The sequence below is a fragment of the Salvelinus sp. IW2-2015 genome, linkage group LG18, assembly GCF_002910315.2.
Source record: "Salvelinus sp. IW2-2015 linkage group LG18, ASM291031v2, whole genome shotgun sequence".
NCBI classification, from domain to species: Eukaryota; Metazoa; Chordata; class Actinopteri; order Salmoniformes; family Salmonidae; genus Salvelinus; species Salvelinus sp. IW2-2015.
In genome coordinates, this window is record NC_036858.1 from 45731089 (window position 1) to 45753057 (window position 21969).

The following is a 21969-nucleotide window of genomic DNA, read 5'->3' on the forward strand; positions in this document are numbered from 1 at the left end:
AAGTTATTAATTACACTTTGGATGGTGTCGCAATACAACCAGTCACTACAAAGATACAGACGTCCTTCCAAACTCCATTGCCAGAGATGAACAAAACCACTCAGGGATTTCACCATGAGAACAGTGATGAGGATGGATCAACAAGTGTTTACACTCCACAATACTAACCTAATTGACAGCGACAAGGAAGCCTGTAAAGAATATAAATATTCAAAAACATGCATCCTGTTAGCAACATGGTACTAACGTAATATTGCAAAAAATGTGGCTCAACTATTCACTTTTTGTTGTGAATACAAAGTTATGTTTAGGGCAAATAAAATGCATTACTGAGTACGACTCCATATTTTCAAGCATAGTGGAGGCTGCCTCATGATATGGGTATGCTTGTAATCGTTAAGGACTGGGGAGTTTTTCAGGATAAAAAAGAAAGGGAATGGAGTTAAGCACAGGCAAAGTCTTAGAGGTAAACCTAGTTGTCTGCTTTCCACCAGACACTTTCAGCAGGACAATAACCTAAAACACAAGGCCAAATCTAGTCTGGAGTTGCTTACCAAGAAGACAGTGAATGTTCCAGAGTTGCAGAGTTAACGTTTTGACTTAAATCTACTTGAAATCTATGGCAAGACCTTAAAATGGTTCTCGCAATGATCAACAACCAATTTGACAGAGCTTGAAGAATTTAGAAAATAATAATGGGCAAATGTTGCACAATCCAGGTGTGGAAAGCTCTTAGACTTACCCAGAAAGACTCTCAGCTGTAATTTCTGCCAAAGGTGCTTCTACGAAGTATTGACACAGGGTTCTGTATGTAAATTAGATTTAGTTTTCAATACATCTGCTAAAATGTCTAAACATGTTTTCACTTTGTCATTATGGTATTGTGTGTAGATGGGTGAGGATCTATTTCATCCATTTTGAATTCCGTCTAACGCAACTAAATGTGGAGTAAGTCCAGGGGTTTTGTGCTTACATTTCAGCCGTGTAGTAATATTTAAATGCCTATCATTATTCATAGACATGCAGTATATCTTATGAACACTATTTTTTTTTTTTTCATAATACGCCTGGTTAGAAAATTAGCTGATCTACAATTAAATGTTTGATTCTTGCCAATTGGTTTGAATGGTACCACAGGGCCTGGTAAAAACTGCCTCCCATGGGAACAGTGTGGCAGTTAGCAGGCCTGACTGTCTTGCTTACACCCACAGTGATTTTAGTTTGCCCAGAGTTTTTCTCTATGGAATTAGATTATCTCTGTAAACTGTGGATTGCTGATGCTGTGTGTTGCCCAATGAGAGGCTTTGAAGCCACCGGTCGGCCATATTGGCACTCCCCAGAAGAAACATTCCTCCATAGGAATTAATGTAATTCTAGTGTTTCAATGTCTCAATGACACAATTACATGTATTTAAGTGGGGACAGTAAATCAAATTGAATTTGTCACATTTTTATTTCACTTATATTTAACCAGGTTGAGAATAAGTTCTCATTTACAATTGCGACCTGGCCAAGATAAAGCAAAGCAGTTCGACACATACAACAACACAGAGTTACACATAGAGTAAAACAAACATACAGTCAATAATACAGTAGAAAAATAAGTATATGCAAATGAGGTAAGGGAGGTAAAGCAAAAAAAAAAGGCCATGGTGGCGAAGTAAATACAATATAGCAAGTAAAACACTGGAGTGGAAGAATGTGCAAAGTAGAAATAATGGGGTGCAAAGGAGCTAAATAAATACAGTAGGGGAAGAGGTAGTTGTTTGGGCAAAATTATAGATGGGCTATGTGCAGTAATCTGTGAGCTGCTCTGGCAGCTGGTGCTTAAAGCTAGTGAGGGATATAAGTGTTTCCAGTTTCAGAAATTTTTGTAGTTCCAGTCATTGGCAGCAGAGAACTGGAAGGAGAGGCGGCCAAAGGAGGAATTGGCTTTGGGGGTGACCAGAGAGCTATACCTGCTGGAGCGCGTGCTACAGGTGGGTGCTGCTATGGTGACCAGCGAGCTGAGATGGGGGGACTTTACCTAGCAGGGTCTTGTAGATGACCTGGAGCCAGTGGGTTTGGCGACGAATATGAAGCGTGGGCCAGCCAATGAGAGCGTACAGGTCGCAGTGGTGGGTAGTATATGGGGCTTTGGTGACAAAATGGATGGCACTGTGATAGACTGCATCCAATTTATTGAGTAGGGTATTGGAGGCTATTTTGTATCCTCGTCGAGGATCGGTAGGATGGTCAGTTTTACGAGGGTATGTTTGGCAGTATGAGTGAAGGATGCTTTGTTGCGAAATAGGAAGCCAATTCTAGATTTAACTTTGGATTGGAGATGTTTGATGTGAGTCTGAAAGGAGAGTTTGCAGTCTAACCAGACACCTAGAATATGTGGACAACTACAAATACCTAAGTCAGAACCGTCCAGAGTAGTGATGCTGGATGGGCGGGCAGTTGCAGGCAGCGATCGGTTGAATACCATGCATTTAGTTTTACTTGTATTTAAGAGCAGTTGGAGGCCACGGAAGGAGAGTTGTATGGCATTGAGGCTCGTCTGGAGGGTTGATAAGTGTCCAAAGGGCCAGAAGTATACAGAATGGTGTGTTCTGCATAGAGGTGGATCAGAGACTCACCAGCAGCGAGAGCGACATCATTGATATATACAGAGAAGAGTCGGCCTAAGAATTTAACCCTGTGGCACCCCCATAGAGACTGCCAGAGGCCCGGACAACAGGCCCTCCGATATGACACACTGAACTCAGAAGTAGTTGGTGAACCAGGCGAGGCAATCATTTGAGAAACCAAGGTTATCGAGTCTGCCGATGAGGATGTGGTGATTGACCGAGTCGAAAGCCTTGGCCAGGTCAATGAATACGGCTGCACAGTAATGTTTCTTATCGATGGCGGTTAAGATATCGTTTAGGACCTTAAGCGTGGCTGAGGTGCACCCATGACCAGCTCTGAAACCAGATTGCATAGCGGAGAAGGTGCGGTGRGATTCGAAATGKTCGGTAATCTSTTTGTTGACTTGGCTTTCSAAGACCTTAGAAAGGCAGGGTAGGATAGATATAGGTCTGTAGCAGTTTGGGTCAAGAGTGTCCCCCCCTTTGAAGAGGGGGATGACCGCAGCTGCTTTCCAATCTTTGGGAATCTCAGACGACAAGAAAGAGGATGAACAGGCTAGTAATAGGGGTTGCAACAATTTCGGCAGATAATTTTTTAGAAAGAAAGGGTCCAGATTGTCTAGCCCGGCTGATTTGTAGGGGTCCAGATTTTGCAGCTCTTTCAGAACATCAGCTGACTGGATTTGGGAGAAGGAGAAATGGGGAAGGCTTGGGCGAGTTGCTGTGGGGGGCGCAGTGCTGTTGACCGGGGTAGGCAGGTGGAAAGCATGGCCAGTCGTAGAAAAATGCTTATTGAAATTCTCAATTATAGTGGATTTATCGGTGGTGACAGTGTTTCCTGTCCTCAGTGCAGTGGGCAGCTGGGAGGAGGTGTTCTTATTCTCCATGGACTTTACAGTGTCCCAGAACTTTTTTGAGTTTGTGTTACAGGAAGCAAATTTCTGCTTGAAAAAGCTAGCCTTGGCTTTTCTAACTGCCTGTGTATWTTGGTTTCTAACTTCCCTGAAAAGTTGCATATCACGGGGGCTGTTCGATGCTTATGCAGAACGCCATAGGATGTTTTTGTGTTGGTTAAGGGCAGTCAGGTCTGGAGAGAACCAAGGGCTATATCTGTTCCGGGTTCTACATTTCTTGAATGGGGCATGCTTATTTAAGATGGTGGGGAAGGCATTTAAAAAATTAAATATTAGGCATCCTCTACTGACGGGATGAGRTCAATATCCTTCCAGGATACCCGGGCCAGGTCGATTAGAAAGGCCTGCTCGCTGACGTGTTTCAGGGAGCGTTTGACAGTGATGAGTGGAGGTCGTTTGACCGCTGACCCATTACGGATGCAGGCAATGAGGCAGTGATCGCTGAGATCTTGGTTGAAAACAGCAGAGGTGTATTTAGAGGGCAAGTTGGTTAGGATGATATCTATGAGGGTGCCCGTGTTTACGGCTTTGGGGTGGTACATGGTAGGTTCATTGATAATTTGTGTGAGATTGAGGGCATCAAGCTTAGATTGTATGATGGCTGGGATGTTAAGCACGTCCCAGTTTAGGTCACCTAGCAGTACGAGCTCTGAAGATAGATGGGGGGGCAATCAGTTCACATATGGTGTCCAGACCACAGCTGGGGGCAGTGGCTGGTCTATAGCAGGCGGCAACGGTGAGACTTGTTTTTAGAGAGGTGGATTTTTAAAAGTAGACGTTCAAATTGTTTGGGTACAGACCTGGATAGTAGGACAGAACTCTGCAGGCTATCTCTGCAGTAGATTGCAACACCGCCCCCTTTGGGCATTCTATCTTGTCTGAAAATGTTGTAGTTAGGGATGGAGATTTCAGCGTTTTTGGTGGTCTTCCTAAGCCAGGATTCAGACACGGCTAGGACATCCAGGTTGGCGGAGTGTGCTAAAGCAGTGAATAAAACAAACTTAGGGAGGAGGCTTCTTATGTTAACATGCATGAAACCAAGGCTTTTACTGTTACATAAGTCATCAAAAGAGCGCCTGGGGAATAGGAGTGGAGCTAGGCACTGCAGGGCCTGGATTCACCTCTACATCACCAGAGGAACAGAGGAGGAGTAGAATAAGGGTATGGCTAAAAGCTATGAGAATTGGTCGTCTAGGACGTCTGGAACAGAATAAAAGGAGCAGGTTTTTGGGGCGATTTAAAATAGCTTCAAGGTATGGTAGGATGTGAATACAGTGGAGGTAAACCTAGGCATTGAGTGATGAGAGATTGTCTCTAGAAACATCATTGAAACCAGGTGATGTCATCGCATGTGTGGGTGGTGGGATAAGGTATAATGAGCAAGGCTAGAGGCTCTACAGCAATTGAGGTCATTTTGCAGGGCTCTGGCAGTGCTCCTCCTTGCACAAAGGCGGAGGTAGCGGTCCTGCTGCTGGGTTGTTGCCCTCCTACGGCTCCTCCACGTCTCCTGATGTACTGGCCTGTCTCCTGGTAGCGCCTCCATGCTCTGGACACTACGCTGACAGACACAGCAAACCTTCTTGCCACAGCTCGCATTGATGTGCCATCCTGGATGAGCTGCACTACCTGAGCCACTTGTGTGGGTTGTAGACTCCGTCTCATGCTACCACTAGAGTGAAAGCACCGCCAGCATTCAAAAGTGACCAAAATCAGCCAGGAAGCATAGGAACTGAGAAGTGGCCTGTGGTCACCACCTGCAGAACCATTCCTTTATTGGGGGTGTCTTGCTAATTTCCTATAATTTCCCCTGTTGTCTATTCCATTTGCACAACAGCATGGGAAATGTATTGTCAATCAGTGTTGCTTCCTAAGTGGACAGTTTGATTTCACAGAAGTGTGATTGACTTGGAGTTACATTGTGTTGTTTAAGTGTTCCCTTTATTTTTTTGAGGTGTGTGTGTGTATATATATATATATTAACACACACACACACACACACGAGACAAGACGAGAACAAGGACGTCTGACTGCTATGCCATCTTGGAAATGTAATGTGCTGAATACAACAAGTGTAGACCTTGGGGGGGGGGGGCAATGCAAATATTCTGGGTAGCCATTTTATTAGATGTTCAAGAGTCATATGGCTTGGGGGTAGAAGCTGTTTAGAAGCCTCTTGGACCTAGACTTGGTGCTCCGGTACCGCTTGCTGTGCGGTAGCAGAGAGAACAGTCTATGACTAGGGTGGCTCGAGTCTTTGACAATTGTTAGGGCCTTCCTCTGACACTGCCTGGTATAGAGGTGGATAACAGGAAGCTTGGCCCAGTGATGTACTGGGCTGCACGCTCTACCCTCTAGTTCCTTGCGGTCGGAGGCCGAGCAGTTGCCATACCAGGCAGTGACGCAACCAGTCAGGATGCTCTCGATGGTGCACTTGAAGAACCTTTTGAGGATCTGAGGACCCATGCCAAACATTTAGATCTTTCAAAATTATACTTTAAGGAAAATGTTTTAATGTACCATTTACAAATATGCATTAAGGCGTCTAATGGAGTGAATGTGGCAAAAACTGTGTGTATACATACATGCGTCTTCCCCTTCCCCTCCCTGGGTCCATTTATTTAGTTTTTGTTAAAAAAAATCCTAGCACTACACAGCTGACTCAATTAACCAGCTCATGAAGCTTTTGGTTATTTGAATCAGCTGTGTAGTGCTAGGGCAAAAACAATACATGCACCCATGACGTTTGGGAAACCCTGATCGTGTGTCATTGATATCACCAAACTCTACTGTCTGGTTTTAGCCCTGGCTGAAAATAACAACTAGAGATATGAAACTGTACACCACCTTGTAGGCCCCATTTGCCTTTTGAGCTCCCATGTCCAGATAAACCTTACCCAGCTCAGTGAAAAGGGCAGTGTTGTAGCAAAAAATGTCCATATGTTTGGAAGGCTTACTGCACTGGGGCAGTGGCCTTCAGATTTAGTGTTTTATTTTGGTATTTTTGCTTGACTGTTGTTAGGTTAAAGGCTATGCTTTCATTTTAAGTATTTTTACAATGAATGGCTAAGTTTTACCTTGCTGGTTATTCACCCTGAGGCACATCAGTAGAATGCAGATATTTATCTGATTGGGACATTCCTTTGAGCAAGGCTGGCTGACACACAGACAGTGTGTGAGGAATCGCCCAATAAAAAGGCTGCCTGCATTGCGACACCAGCCGATGAAGAATAGAGCTTGTCAGCAAGTGTTCCCTTATTTGTTCGACTCGAAATGCAATACCATCAAACATCACCCCTGCCCTATCTCATTCGCAAAACCCCCTTAGTGAGATTGCAGGTTGTTTTGAATCCACAGAACTGTAGTAACTGACCACTGTATAATTAATTAGTCACCCATAGTCTTCAGTAGGACTACACCCATATGCTACAAAATGTACCTTGCACGGTACCTCGCATTTATCTAAATGACTCCAGCTATAGTTCTGAGTGAATATACTTTTGTCAACTCTCTAAATAACTTGCTGAAAACACTAACGCAATATAAATGATTTGAAACAAGAATGAGGAAACCTAGGCAGACTTAAGTGAAATTAGTGAGGTGCCCTCTAGTGGACTAATACAACAATCACCATTTTCTTATGTGATTTAAGACTGACTACTGATGAGGGTTGATTTGGTGACGACCAAATCATCATTGTTTGGCTGATTTTGATATGGTACACCGTTTGTGAAGATGGATTTTGACTCTGATCAACAGAATAATATTACATTCATAATTTAAGCGCAGTAATGGTCCGATTGGATGTCTGATGCTTTCCAGAGCATGGAGGTTAGATTTTAGGTTTTTGTTTTAATGTTACTTAACAACTTTTGGAGGCAATTCAGAGGGCATTTAAAATTAAGTCACAGTACACACTAGTGTCATTTTTAAAGGTAGTGGGATAGTCTGTACTTGTAGTTCCTACAGAGACCGTTGGGTGGGGTCACCTACTCGCTGCTTTGTCATCCATGTGGGGATGAGAGGGAGGGGAAAAGCACATGTACATTTGCGCAAGGGGAGGGGGAGTATCAGACGGAGGTAGGGGGAGTGAGTTAGATGGAAGTTGCTGCGTCAGCCGTTCTAGGTGCCAACAGACAGTCAGCTGACCTCAGTCCTACAGCCTGAGAGGAAGAGAAAAAGGGGAGGGAGGTAGAGAGAGCAGTAGTACTGCAGTCATCTCACAGGAGGAAGGTTTGGTTGTCCACTATCTTCTACCTCGGTCCCCGCACCCCACCCGCCTCCAGCCAAACACACCGCATGCTGTCTGGAATGCCCTGCTGATACCTACACAGTGGCTCTATCATGGAAAACGGGAAAACGGAAAATGGAGACACCCAGCCTCCACCACAGTGGAAAGACAAGGGTAATCCTCTTATTTTACTGTTTACTTATTTTTTTGTAGTTATTGCTGGGTTCTCTAGATGTATGTGAAATTAAAAGTAGTCCATTTGTTTTTAGAGGGTGGTTATTAAACAATGCACAGGTATTGTGGACATTCATAGTATGTAATTGGTAATCACTCTGGTAGTTGAGTGGGTTGTTTTGATATTGCTTGTCCCATCCAGCCATGCATGCCATTTTCTCTGAATGTGTAGCCATCCGTAAATTAATAAGATTGTTGGTAACCAGTGGAACTGTTAATGCCACACAAAAAAATCTAAAAGTTTCTCTGGATTTCTAATGTGTAATACACTATCCTAGCAGAAACTTTGGTAAGGGTAGCACTGACAGGAGGAAGTCTGTCCAAAGGTGCATGGTGGGAGGGGTGTTGGGCTAAAGTGACAAGTGTAATAGATGTCTAATGATTCCATGCTGCCTGGAGTTGACTCACGACTGCCTGGTCCGGTGCACCAGGGGTCTCTAACCCCTGTGACAAATTCTGCTGAATGCAGGACCTACCTTCAGCCCTACAGTCTGCTGACTAGGCTTTATAAAGGTGTATAAGTCCATTGTTCAGCATGTGCAAAAAAAAAGTGTGTGCATAGTGGTTAAGAGCGTTGGGCAAGTAACCGAAAGGTCGCTGGTTTGTATCCCTGAGTTGACTAGGTGAAAAATCTCTGCCCTTTAGTAAGGCACTTAACCCTAATTGCTCCTAGAAGTCGTTCTGGATAAGCGTGTCTGCTAAATTACAAATGTGTGTATGTATGGATTCACACTGAGCCTATATGGCAAGCACCAGAGGAGCCATGTGGCTTATGGCAGAAGAGGGTCTTCTGGTGTTTTCCAGGCCAAGTTGTAGCCATCTGCTTTCAGCTCAGACGGGACATTGCGAGGCTCAGGCAACCAATGGCACTGCTGGCACATCCTGCTGATTTTTGTCATGTGTGCTACTGCCGTTGCATCATTCTGGGATGCAGCATGGCAATTGGCACACATTGCAACAAAGGGCATTGTGCTTAAAGGGCCCCTGTCAACTCTATTTGACTAAATGGTATGTCATCCATTTCAGCAACTACCATCTGGCTGAGCGCTCCGTTGAGCATGACCGGCACTTGGATAGGGTATGGGTGTAGTAGACTACCAGCCTGAGTCACTCCAGTGACTAAGCAGTATTGGGCTGAGAGATTGTCTAAATTAGTCTGTAACATTATGTATTAAAACATTAAAGGATGAGGGGCAGATGGCAGTGACATAACACTAAAGGGGCCAAAAAAAAGTGTATAGCTGGGCAATGATGATGAAGTAGGATGTTTTCTGGCGTGCCCCATAATTAGTTTTAACAGGTAAGCATATTGTTAGATTATTTTAACTGGACATGATATGATGCATGGACTTCCATCCGACATGTGTTCTGATGTATGAGTTTGAAGAGGACTCTTTCTGGCTAGGGCATTAAGGCTATGAACTCACTACCAGACAATTGTATTGGTTAAATATTGACCTACACCTTCACATGGCTGTATGAAAGGCTTCCAATACATTGCAAATTGCCTGTGGTGGTCAGTTTACATTTGTTGGAATTGATATTTATTAAAGTGTCTTTGTAATAAACTCCTGATTTTAGATTTGACCAGTTGTCAGTCATAATGATGCACTGTTGTGTTTATATTGGTTAAGCTGGTCAACATTTGCAGTTAACGTTATGACTTTAACATTTTCCACACCACCTACTCCCCCATTTCCAATATTTTCATTCCGTTTTGAAACCAAATGACTATTACTACAAAGCTCTACCAGTCTTCCCACGAATAGTAGAAAAGCTCATTCTCATATTTGCATTGGGCACGTATTGAAACTTAAACATAATTAGAAAGGGCTGAGGCGCTGCGCATATTGAGTGGATCTTAAATGTACCTAGCAGGAAGTGAACACCCTTTCGCGCAGCTGAGCTAGTTAAGTGCTGGATGCTAGGAGGCTCAAGATGGATGCCGAACGGGGTAAGTGCTGTCATTCTCATGTGTACGATGCTGCCTTTACATATCACATTTATATTCGATTGTATCGTCTTTGAATTAACCAATTTGCCTTACCGACGTTACGGTGTGAGGCGAATGGGTAGGAATTGAGCTGTGCATGGCCTATGCAGAGGCCCAGCTAGGTCAAACTAGACATTTTATCGTGATGGGGCTACGCTGAGAACTACATGGCGTCAGACTCATGTACGATTCAGTCATTTTCCTGTTTATCCATCTACCCCCGTGGATATTAAAGTGTTTACATGAAGGAGATGTATACGGAAGGACATTATTAAAACATGGCATGTTATTAGCTAGCTATATGATGAGATTAGCGCAGTTGATATGCCTGGGCTATTTTTAGTTCCCACACATGCTAGTTCATGCTTACCATATGTACCGTAGACAGACTGAAAGGACGACCACACCTCCTTCACGGTTGCACGTTAGCTATTATTGCTAGCAACATTTTAAACAAAGGGTCCTGGTGACGCAAATGTTGGGAACTACCTATTTAAACGCGATGTAGCCGAGCTATCCAGTTAAGCCAACATTGGCGTTTGGGAGAAATTAAAAGCTTAGCGTCACCGCCTAAAAAGACACCCCACGAGCGTGGTCCATAAAGGGTCTGACATGATTCCTCACGAGAAGCATTCTTGTGATTTGACAGTGAAGTGTGTCCCTAGGCTGGCTGAAACTGCTTATGCTTCTTTTGATTCTGCTCCTGCGGTGCCTTTAGGCATTTTACTTAACTATATGATCATCAATCACAATAATGCATCAGTCGTTGCTTTGGTATGAATCGCTTGATACGATTATCTATTTGGCAGAAACCTGTAAAATTTTGGTTTTCAACTATAAGCTCATTCATTACTTGTTAAGCAATTTGAAATCTGGTAGCCTGCCAAGTCATTGCACATTGAAGACTCGAGCAATGCCCGCTTGCTGGCTAGCCTACGTTTTGAAATGCGTCTGCCAGTAGGAAATGGATGTCTCACATCTAATATTGTACACTGACGTGCTAGGAATTGCTGGTGAAACACAAGCATGGGTCTGTCCTGCCCCTAGCTGTCTGTGTGACCGGGTGGGGGTTGGCTAACGATCTTAAAAATGAACAGGTTTTAGGCCTGTGCCATGGCTATGAATGGACCTGGACCTAGGTGCATTACCTGCAGTGGTATACTGGTATTCCAACAGTAAACGAAACATGTCAGCTGTAGGGAACACCAGGGATTCCCGTTTTAGTGAAGTAGTGTGGCTAGTAGCTAATTATCTGCAGACAAATAATTAAGCAAATTAAATCGTTAACTTTTTCATAGATTTACCCCTTCTCATTCCACCCCCACATCACCACCATAATCTCTTGTTTTTGTGTCCTGCAGTTATCTGACCCTGTTCTCTCTCTCCTGTAGTGGTAGAGCTCCTGTACTGGCGTGATGTCAAGACTTCTGGCGTGGTGTTTGGCGCTGGCCTCTCTCTGCTGCTCTCCCTGACACTTTGCAGCATCGTCAGCGTCTCGTCCTACATCGCTCTGGCGCTCCTCTCCGTCACCATTTGCTTCAGGATATACAAGGGGATCCTGCAGGCCATCCAGAAGTCTGATGAAGGGCACCCATTCAAGTTAGTAACCCACTTCTTAACATCAGTGGTGGAAAAAGTACCCAATTGTCATACTTGAGTAAAAGTAAATATACCTGAATAGAAAATGAGTTATGTGACAGTCACCAAGTAAAGTACTACTTGAGTAAAATTATGAAAGTATTTGGGTTTAAATATACTTCATCCAAAGTAAAATGTAGTTGCAAAAATATACTAAAGTATAAATGTCAAACCAAACGGCACAATTTTCTTTCTTTTGAGTCAAGGGCACACTCAAACATTAAAACATTATTTACAAATTATCGTTTGTTTAGTGAGTCTACCAAATCAGAGGCGGTATGGATGACCAGTGGTCTGCTCTTGCTGAAAGTGTGTGAATTGGACTATTTTCCTGTCCAATTAGGCATTCAAAATGTAGGAAGTACTTTTGGGTGTCAGGGAAAATGTATGGAGTAAAAGGCACATTATTTTCTTTAGGAATGTGGTGAAGTAAAAGATGTCAAATATAAATAGTGAAGTACAGATACTTTAAACTGCTAAAGTGGCATTTTTGCTTAAGTACTTTACACCACTGCTCAACATACACCATGATGTATTGCAGAAAAAATCCATATTCTATTATATACATCATGCATGCATTAGCCTCAGCTGCTCTCTGGACTATCTCTTGTTCCAAAATCGCAGATTAAGATTCCTATACAGCAGAGTAACCTTGGCATCTCACATACATTTCCAATACCCCAGCCATGTGGGCCAGTAGAAGAATGTAAGGCCATGGAACAGTGATCACTGTTCCAAGGCAGTGTTCCTGAAGAGTGCATCTTTTTTGGGATTATTCCATTTAGTCACTTCAGGAATTGAATTGAAGATAAATGACTGAATTGAAACTACACATGTTTTATGAATCATGCAATGTGAACATGATTATCCAGCTACTGGCTAATTTATAGTTGGAGTAAAATATTGGCCTGATTAGACGATTGGGTTGCAGAAGTAGATGTATTCCCAGCCAAGGAGGGAGAAAGGGACATGTCTCTTATTTGAGTAAACATTGTGACTCTGTCGCACATAGAGCTGCTACTCTGGTTATCCCCATTCCTGGCAGTGGCTTAAAGCCTTATGAATTCTCACCAACCACTCATTAACATTGAATTATCTTGGTTTAAGATTACAGGGAATGTGACTGGTGCTCAGAAAATCATAACTAAGCCGGTCAAGCGTGGTTCTTGGCTTTGCTTTCTAAGAAATCAATCTGAAGTGCAAAAAGGCCATCCACTCTCCTCGACAACCTGTAGGCTTCAGAGGGTATTGTAGAGCCCTCGCCCATGTTTTGTGAATAACCTCGACACTAAGTAACAATTTAATTGTATTTGTTGTGTACACATTTTGCCGATGTTGCAGGTATGGCGAAACACTTATGTTCCTAGCTCTAACAGTGCAGTAATAACAATACATGCAAATAAAAAAAATTATATAAATATTAGAACAAGCAATGTCAGTCTGTAATGTATATGATGGTGTGTAGACATTATGGACACTATATTAATAGAAAAGAGGTGTACAGCAGTAGTTTAGGATGAGCCTTGATTAGAATAGTGTCGTGACTTTACTTTCATTAATCTGATGACTTATCTAATCAACTATGTTTAATTGTTACCCAGTTAAATTAATAATTTAACAATTAACTCATTAGGATTTGGGGCACCACGGGAGCGGCTCTTTAAAGAGTTACAATCTCCCGAATCAACTCTAAAGGTCTTTACCTATCACATCCATAAACAGTTAACTTATTAATCATAACCTCGTATCATATCATCATTCTGAACAGTCATAACCTTGCATCTGCAAAAACCTCAGCCTTATGATTCAGTACTACACAAATTGGTTTAATTATTTACGAACTAAATGGTAACACAGGATAAACATACACATTTAATACGTTAGAAACGTGTCCTTAGCAGACTGACAACAAAATGGCTGCTTGTTACAAAAGACATGGAGGTCAAGAGAGGGACAGACATTTAACATTGTTACATTTAGAAACTACTCTCACTTATACTTTGCACACAACGCCACCCGCTTGGAGTAAGAAATCATGAATGTATTTACGTGAAAATCCTTGGTTTCTCTCGGTAGACAGGGCCTTGGAAACAATGTTGGACCTCTTCGCTTGTAAGGCTCTGATTGTGCGAAAGGGGTCCCCACCAGTCTTCTACTGTTCTCCTCTGCAGTCGTCCGATATCCGGTGACTTGTCGGGTAATCCTGAACAGAACTACAGACTTTATTCTACTTCCATTCGCTCTGGAAGATGTTTCTTTGAAGATAGTTCCAATGGGGTGATGAGAGTAGTGTAATACGATGATTTGAACACAGTAATGGAATGGTTTCACTTAAATGTGCTTTTCTAGATACTTTACTGAGGATAGCTAATCAGCCGTACCAGTGATTGTCCAGGAGGTAACTTTATCGTCTCTACCTTGTGTTGAGATTGAGTTCCAACCACTTTAAATGTGAGCTGCAGCGCCACGTCTCTCTGGTCTGATGTGTAAATTCTTAACCCATTTTATACAGTTTATTCAAAAGGCCGGGTCTGTCAGGCTGACACGTTCTCTGACCTCACTCATGGGTGTGGCTAGTCACTGCAAAGTTGCTGTAGAACTCTATGGCTCCTAAAATCATGTCCCTCAACAAACACACTTTTCATATTTCATGCACAACACAAGATGGACACTTCAGTGTATACTTTTCAAGTTACAGTATTTCCTTTAACAATTTTAATGACATCACAAAATAACTGAAACGTCACCAGTGTTCTCCAGATCGCCTCTGACCATCCCCCACGTTCTTTGTTAGAAATATTGTTCCAGTATTCGCTTTAGAATGTGTTAGTTTCCTCTGGAAAAGGTCTGTAACAGGCTCTTTCCTGTGGTGAAAATTGGAGAGGGAGATGCTGAAAGTTCTCCTTGATTTACAACAGGGTGTGAGGTGTTAACCCCCCACCCCCCCTTATGTGGCTGAAAGGGTCTGGTTGGAATTGTTCATTGCAACGCTGATCTGACCTATTTGGATCCTCACAGGACAGCCATGACAACAGTTTATACATATGTGGGTTAACTCCATTGTTGAATGATAACACGCCTTGTTTAGATTCAGGATTTGTCTTGCAATATACATAGGCCCAGCTCATGTTTTGTGGTGTTGCAGGCTGTACCTGGATCAGGATGTGGGTCTGTCAGAGGAAACTGTCCATAAGTACAGCGACTGTGCTCTGGCACGGTTCAACACAACAGTCATAGAGCTGCGTCGCCTCTTTCTTGTTGAAGACCTGGTGGATTCCCTCAAGGTAAGAATGCAAATGAAGATTTAAGCATGTAGGCTAACCTCCTGCATGGAAATATGGTGCTTGCTATTACTCAGTCTAGGGGGAATTTGACTGTTAACCTTACGGGAATGTTCAGGTTCAACCCCCTAATAGCTACTGAAAACATTTTCCCTTAATTCTATGGTTGCGTTCACATGTAAAAAGTTTGCGCTCTTCCTTTCATTTTGTCCATGTACAGTCAGGCAGAAGTAGGTGACCCTCATTGTCTTAAGGGGGAAACAGCCTTGTAGAGAAGAGCAGCTGTTGAGAGTTATGAAGTTTCTACATGTCTGTCAACACCTTCCAGTTCAACCCCTGCCCTGTCTACTGCTAAGGCCACTCCAGACCCCTCCTCCCTGCATGCCCTGGCCCCTCTCTCCCCTCCCTCTGTGGTTCTAGCCTGGCCTCTTTTGTTAGAGGGTACAGTAAATTAGACCTCTGCCCATTCAAGAGCCATCAGCTACATTGATTTAGGATTATTAAGATTCATCAACAGTATTATCTATTTAGTCTGTGCCCTGTGGGCAGAGTGAAATGGTGACCTGGTGAATTTCTGCCAAATGTCGTAAATATACCAAATAAGGCACCACCATTGCCTTATTTATACATTTGGGACAAGGCTATAAACGGTTGTTGATATTTTGATTCCAGGTCAGATTCTGTTTCTTTACTAATTGATAATTGTCTGTCTACCTTGGATATCACTGTATAAGGATGCATGTGATCCTGGATTACAACTGCGGAGTGCCTAACATGTGAACATACCTAAGCTCCGTAGGAAGGAATATGCAACATTTTGAGTGAAATTGTCATAGAACGGCTTTGCACCTCTGTCACTCGGTTGCCATAGTTCTCAGCGTTCTACAGATGCCTCAGCATATTGATGTCTGACAGATGGTTAATGCCAAGTCTTTCAGAACAGCGGCTTATGACTTCGTCAAATCTACGCGAATGGTCTGTAAATACGTTGACATTGCTAAAGTAGACTAATTAGTAGAAAACAACTTTGCCATCATGATGTCGTTAAGTTTACGATAGAGATGGCAATGTTGCCATGCGCTAGCAGAGCTCATCAGAAATGGCTAACAATGCCAACATTAGCTAGGTAGAATGTCGGCGCTCTCCCCTCAATCTTAGCTGAAGTTGTACTGCATCTAAAGTCTCTGGAGACATCACAATGATTACAGAAGCTTGTCTTACTAATTATTTGCCTACATTTTGAAATGTCATCGTGTTTCCAAGCCACAGTAATGCACTTCAGATAATCTTAATCGGCACCAATTGAGACTATTGAGTAGTATGGTCAGCTGGTCTTAAAACGAATGTTCACAACAATATTGTGACAACATGCAACCCATGAATAGGCCTAGTGTTCTGAACGACTGAAATAACCTGTCATTCTTCTCTCATCCAGTTTGCTGTGTTGATGTGGATTCTCACCTATGTTGGTGCCTTGTTCAACGGACTTGACCTCCTTATTCTAGGTAAGATACTTTTTGAAAAAGTTGATCATTGGAAACTTAAGCATAAAGGCTTTTTGTGCCATTTTTGACACTTCACTTCCACTCTTGCCTGGCTGGGCAGAGTTGCAGTTTAAAATATGTATTTAAAAAAAAAAAAATTTAATGGGCAGGCTTAGGTTTAGGCAATAACCCAATCAAAACAAAAAGCTCCTTGAATGTGGGAGTATGCCAGGCATATTGGGCTTATCAATTATGGCCTATTGTATAGATAGTAGAACAAAAATGAACGTTTAAGATCAGACTTAGTTTATAAATACTTTGCTACCATGACACACACCGACCCACTTTGTTCCCTGTTAGCATGTGCACATAGTAAGTACACAATCATGCTTTTGGGATACGTGTCTTTCCAGATTCCACAATTCTTCTTTAGTTGAGGACACTACATCAGTGATTTAGCACGTGTTTTATCAGTTTCTTTATTAAAATATTTAGCTAACTCTGACAGCAGGTAAAGCAAGGGGCTTTAGCAGCACACAAGTAGACTACAAATGCATGCTGGGCCGGGTTACCCTGACCTCGTGACGTGAGCGAAATTGGAGCGTGCGAGAAGGCAGACCCTCCAGCCTTTGGGAATTTCGCTCCAGTCAAATTGGGTGCTCTGCTCGCATACTCTGGTCTGTATACAGACATAGTGGCTGACTGACAGAGGTGTCAACCCTCTCCCCCTCTCTCCAGGTCTGGTTGGACTGTTCAGTTTCCCCATCATCTATGAGAAGTACAAGGTATGAGCTGTTATTTGCTGATAATGTATGAAAAATATGTTAGAACTTTCACATCTCGACTGAAATGTTGATCAATTGACTTCAAAGTGAAGTGGAAGTTTAATGTTGTACCTACGCTTTTCACTAGAATGATTTTTGTTTTGTGTATTTTAGGTACAGATTGACCATTATGTGGGGATGGCCAACAAGCAGGTCAAAGACATTATTGCAACGTAAGTAAATACTAGTTGACAAAATGTGACTAACTTGGCAGTGTTGTAATGCAAATAAATAATGTATTGGAAGTAGGTATCCAAAAAACTCTTTGAACAACCAGGTCAATTGCAGTCCTAAAAAGCTGTTGAAAAGTAAATTGTGGTGGATGAAATTGAAATATCTTGGCAGTGATGTAATGAGAGATGCATCTTCCAAATATTCATGGGCGGCAGATAGCCTAGTGGTTAGAGCGTTGGACTAGTAACCGAAAGGTTGTGAGATCGAATCCCGAGCTGACAAGGTAAAAATCTGTTCTGCCCCTGAACAAGGCAACCCACTTCCTAGGCCGTCATTGAAAATAAGAATTTGTTCTTAACTGACCTGCCTAGTTAAATAAAGGTAAAATATATAACAAATTCAAAAGTACAGTGCATTTGGAAAGTATTCAGACCCCTTCCCTTTTTCCACATTTTGTTACGTTACAGCCCTATTCTAAAATGGATGAAAAAAAATCCCTCATCAATCTACACACCATAATGACAAACCGAAAACAGGTTTTCAGCTATTTTTGAAAATTAATAATAAATATTTTTGCTATGAGACTTGAAATTAAGTTCAGGCACATCCTGTTTCCATTGATCATCATTGATGTTTCTACAACTTGATTGGAGTCCACCTGTGGTAGATTCAATTGATTGGGCATGATTTGGTAATGAGCGCACACACCTGTCTATATATGGTCCCACAGGTGACATTGCATGTCAGAGCAAAAACCATGAGTCATGAGGTCGTCCGTAGAGCGCCGAGACAGCATTGTGTTGAGGCACAAATCTGGGGAAGGGTACCAAAAAGCGAGGTATGGACCTCGGGAGGCCGAACCATGAAAACCAGCCCCAGACCATTATCCCTCCTGACAGTCAAATCCACTAATCTGAAGGGGTGTCCACAACTTTTGTATACATAGTGCATGTGTTGGGAATGGGACAGTGTTTGGCATGAACTGTTAAGTTCCAATGTCTCTCTGGCCGTCAGAAAAATACAGAAATGAAAAAGCTTATTTTACATATCTACCTAGTTTTCAAATTTGATAGTATTTTATGTTTTGGAATAATTGGTTATGAATTTTCTTTGAATAGTTAATGAGCCTAGGGTGGCAACGTATACATTCTAAGTGATTTCAATGGGTCTTTCATCATTCAGATATTTTATACTGTTCAATTCAACGTCACCCCGATACTACGTCAAAAAAAGGCATACTAGCCAAAGTCACAATGGCACGTGATCCAGACAGGCCTTTTTAAAGTTCAATAGTTTTTTGCCAAATTGATTGTATAATGTATTAATTAATGCATACATTAAAATCAACCTATATAACAATGATTTATTTGAATGGTAAATCTCTATTGATAAACTGGGTAAATTAATCTAGCCTAGGCATATTCACAATACAGGTGAATGTATATTCAATAGGATGTGCATGCATTGAGTTATTTAGCTTGTTTTGGCTGATTTCCATGGGGTGACAGAATGTTTCCCTTCCGTTTGGAACTTATTTTATTATACTCAACATTTGCGTAGAATAGCATTAGTCTTTTTATAAATGTGTACGCTGTGTCTTTTTAAGACCCATGACATTTACACACACCGCTCGAGGAAATATCTTGACTGGGCGAGATGTTGCGGGGTAGACTAAGTTAATTCATTTTTGGTGACGATCCGCTTCGTAATTGACAATATTTTGCATTATGATTTCTATCTTTTTGCATTGTAAAGTGGTCTAAGGCACTGCAGTGCTAGCTGTGCCGCCAGAGATTCTGGGTTCAAGCCCAGGCTCCGTCGCAGCCAGCCGCGACCGGGAGGCCCATGGGGCGATGCACAATTGGCCCATCGTAGTCTGGGTTAGGGAGGGTTTGGCCAGGAGGGATATCCTTGTCTCGTCGCGCACTTGCGACTCCTGTGGCGGGCCTGGCGCAGTACACGCTGACCAGGTCGCCAGGTGTACGGTGTTTCCTCCGACACATTGGTGTGGCTGGCTTCCGGGTTGGATGTGCATTGCGTCAAGAAGCAGTGCGGCTAGGTTGGGTTGTGTTTCGGAGGACGCATTACACTCGGCCTTCGCCTCCCGAGTCCGTACGGGAGTTGCAGCGATGAGACAAGACTAACTACTACCAATTGGATACCACGAAATGTGGGAGGAAAAAAAGGGGGTAAACACATATATATATATATATATATATATATATATATATATATATATATATATATATATATATATATATTTTTTTTTTAAAAGTGGTGACGTAGCCCAGACTCCCAGTGAGTGCAGTGGTTCCTCAGGACAGGCTAGAGCTAGCAATGAGTAAGTGGTGCAGGCACAGGGAAAGTTTGGGGCATGGCTAGAATTGAAACAGGATGCACTGAAGCTCAATTTCCAGTCTCATGGCAAAGGGTCTGAATACTTATGTAAAGGTGTTATATAAAAATAAAAGTAAATTAGCTAAATTTTCTAACTTTTTGCTTTGTCATTATGTATTGTGTGTAGATTAAGGAAACATTAATTGGATCCATTTTAGACTAACAATGTGGGGAAGGGGTCTCAATACTGCCGAATGCGCTGTATAGCAGACTAATCTGACTTGATCGTTTAAAATCCTGTGCCAACAAAGCAAGGAAATTATCTAATAGTTTTGAAAAAATGTGAATCTCCAATTGATGACAAATTAATGAAATCCCTCTGTTATACCACTGATTTAAACATTTTATTCACATTTTTATCAGACACGTATTGCATCATTTTACCATTAAAAGGTTCTGCAAGAATTCAATTGTATTATAAATAATTTACACAACATGCATACAGGAAGAACCCACCCCTTGTATTCAGAATGACTTTTCATTCAGAACCAGAATTTAATTACCCAAACACATAGCCACTTTATATTTGTTTTTATGTACTTTGTAATATCTTCTAGGAACCTTTGGCTGGATTTGTATTATTACGTTTTTTTAAACTATTGGTGTTGTGATGTCGTCGTACGTTATTTTCACACGTCTGCACTCCTGCCTACATAATTGACCCTTGTATGATAAAGTAGGCCCTATGTTGAATTGAGGTGTTTGTAGAAGGGTGTTTTACTCAGAATGAGCTCTTTCATTTTAGTGTTTTTTTTTTAAGCATATCAACATGGTTTAACTAAAGCTTTGTGCTTCTTTCCACTTTCAGGGTCCAGGCCAAAGTCCCTGGACTGAAGCGTGTGAAGGCTGACTGAAGAAAGAAATGCCGGTCAGTCCCTGAAGTCCTTTAAGAGGGTGGGAGGCACTGGGCGGGGGTGGTGTGTTTAAGGTGGTATGCAGCACTATTATTTTCAGAATTCCTTGTGTTCCCTGAAACACCCTGGATTATCAGTATTCTATAGCTCAAGTATTGCCACCTTTTGATTAACTAATTTGACTATACCATGCAATCTGGCTCAAAATGCTAGTTGGAATATGTTTAAAAAAAATAATATATATTTTAATCTTGCACTTGGACATGACCAGTGATGGATGTTGAAAGGAAATTGTGTTCCATGGGCTGGTTCATTTGTTCTTCGACGAAGTGTTCAGACAATTGGAATTGCTATGTCTTTCTCTTTTTTTTGTAAGAGGGAGTACTTTGGAAACCTGAGTTTTTTTTTTTTGATTAAGTTAGTGGTGTTTGTGATTTTACTGTTTTATTGATTGACTGTAGTTTCACAAAGCTTCTAGATCTCTTCTGTGGCTCTTGAGTGTGCTTGACACGATGTGTCATTGTGCTTGGCGATGGTCTAATACCAGCGGGGCGCTATTCCATAGCACTTCATGCTTCTGAGTATTTCTAGTTAGAAACATTTAGAACTTTAAAAAATTTGAGCATTTAATGATCATTTCAACTCATGCAGCTGCCTAGTTAAACTCTAACACGTTTACAAACAACTTAAGATGAAAAAAATGAAACTGTCTGTGGACCCTATCTAAAGCTGCAAAATTATGTAACTAACTTCAAGCATTGTTTATGCAAGTAATTGTGAATGTTACTTAATACAATTGTAATGTACTCTTCTGTTTGTGGAATGCATTGTGAAATATAAACAATTACAATAAAGCTTCTAGATGAATTACTGTGTTTATTTCTCAGTAGGCAAGATGGAGGGTATAGAAAAGTTAAAAAGCAAACACTTGCAGAAACTATAGCTCTGCCTGAACACAACCCTATCCAGGGCATGTCTTAAATGCTTGGATGTCAACCTTTTTTGTTGAATAGGAATTTACAGTATACTAATGCTTTTCTAACTAGCATGTAGGATGTTAGTACATAATGATTTGTCATTGTCTCAACCTAGTCTGAAATTACATTTTAGCGGATGGTCTTATTCAGTGACTTAGTCCGTGCATTCATCTTAAAGGTAAAAGTGAAATGACGAAGTCTGAACCACCACCGAAAGTTCTCAACTGGGGGCAGAGAAGCTCAAAATGCCTTTTGAGTGATACCCCCTTCTAACCATTTGAGGTCTAATTATTCAACTTTCATTGGACAAATGATTACGATTTTTGTATACAGTCATTTAATCTTTCCATATACAT

The 21969-nt window shown here is 41.8% G+C and overlaps 1 protein-coding gene across 6 annotated transcripts in view; it reads left to right on the forward strand.

The window, feature by feature from the left end:
- Positions 1-21495, forward strand: part of LOC111978497 (reticulon-1-A) — a 32243-nt gene extending 10748 nt beyond the window's left edge. For 4 of the 6 annotated variants that reach the window (XM_024008595.2, XM_024008597.2, XM_024008598.2 and 1 more), the window contains 6 exons: positions 11376-11583; positions 14768-14906; positions 16339-16408; positions 17126-17172; positions 17326-17384; positions 20591-21495. In XM_024008595.2, coding sequence (XP_023864363.1) covers positions 11376-11583; positions 14768-14906; positions 16339-16408; positions 17126-17172; positions 17326-17384; positions 20591-20636 — 569 coding nt within the window. In that variant the 3' untranslated portion in view covers positions 20637-21495. Of the gene's footprint in view, positions 1-7601; positions 7932-9837; positions 9946-11375; positions 11584-14767; positions 14907-16338; positions 16409-17125; positions 17173-17325; positions 17385-20590 lie in introns of those variants that run through there. The other 2 variants (XM_024008600.2, XM_024008601.2) reach the window with 2 other exon arrangements.
- Positions 21496-21969: the final 474 nt, after the last annotated feature.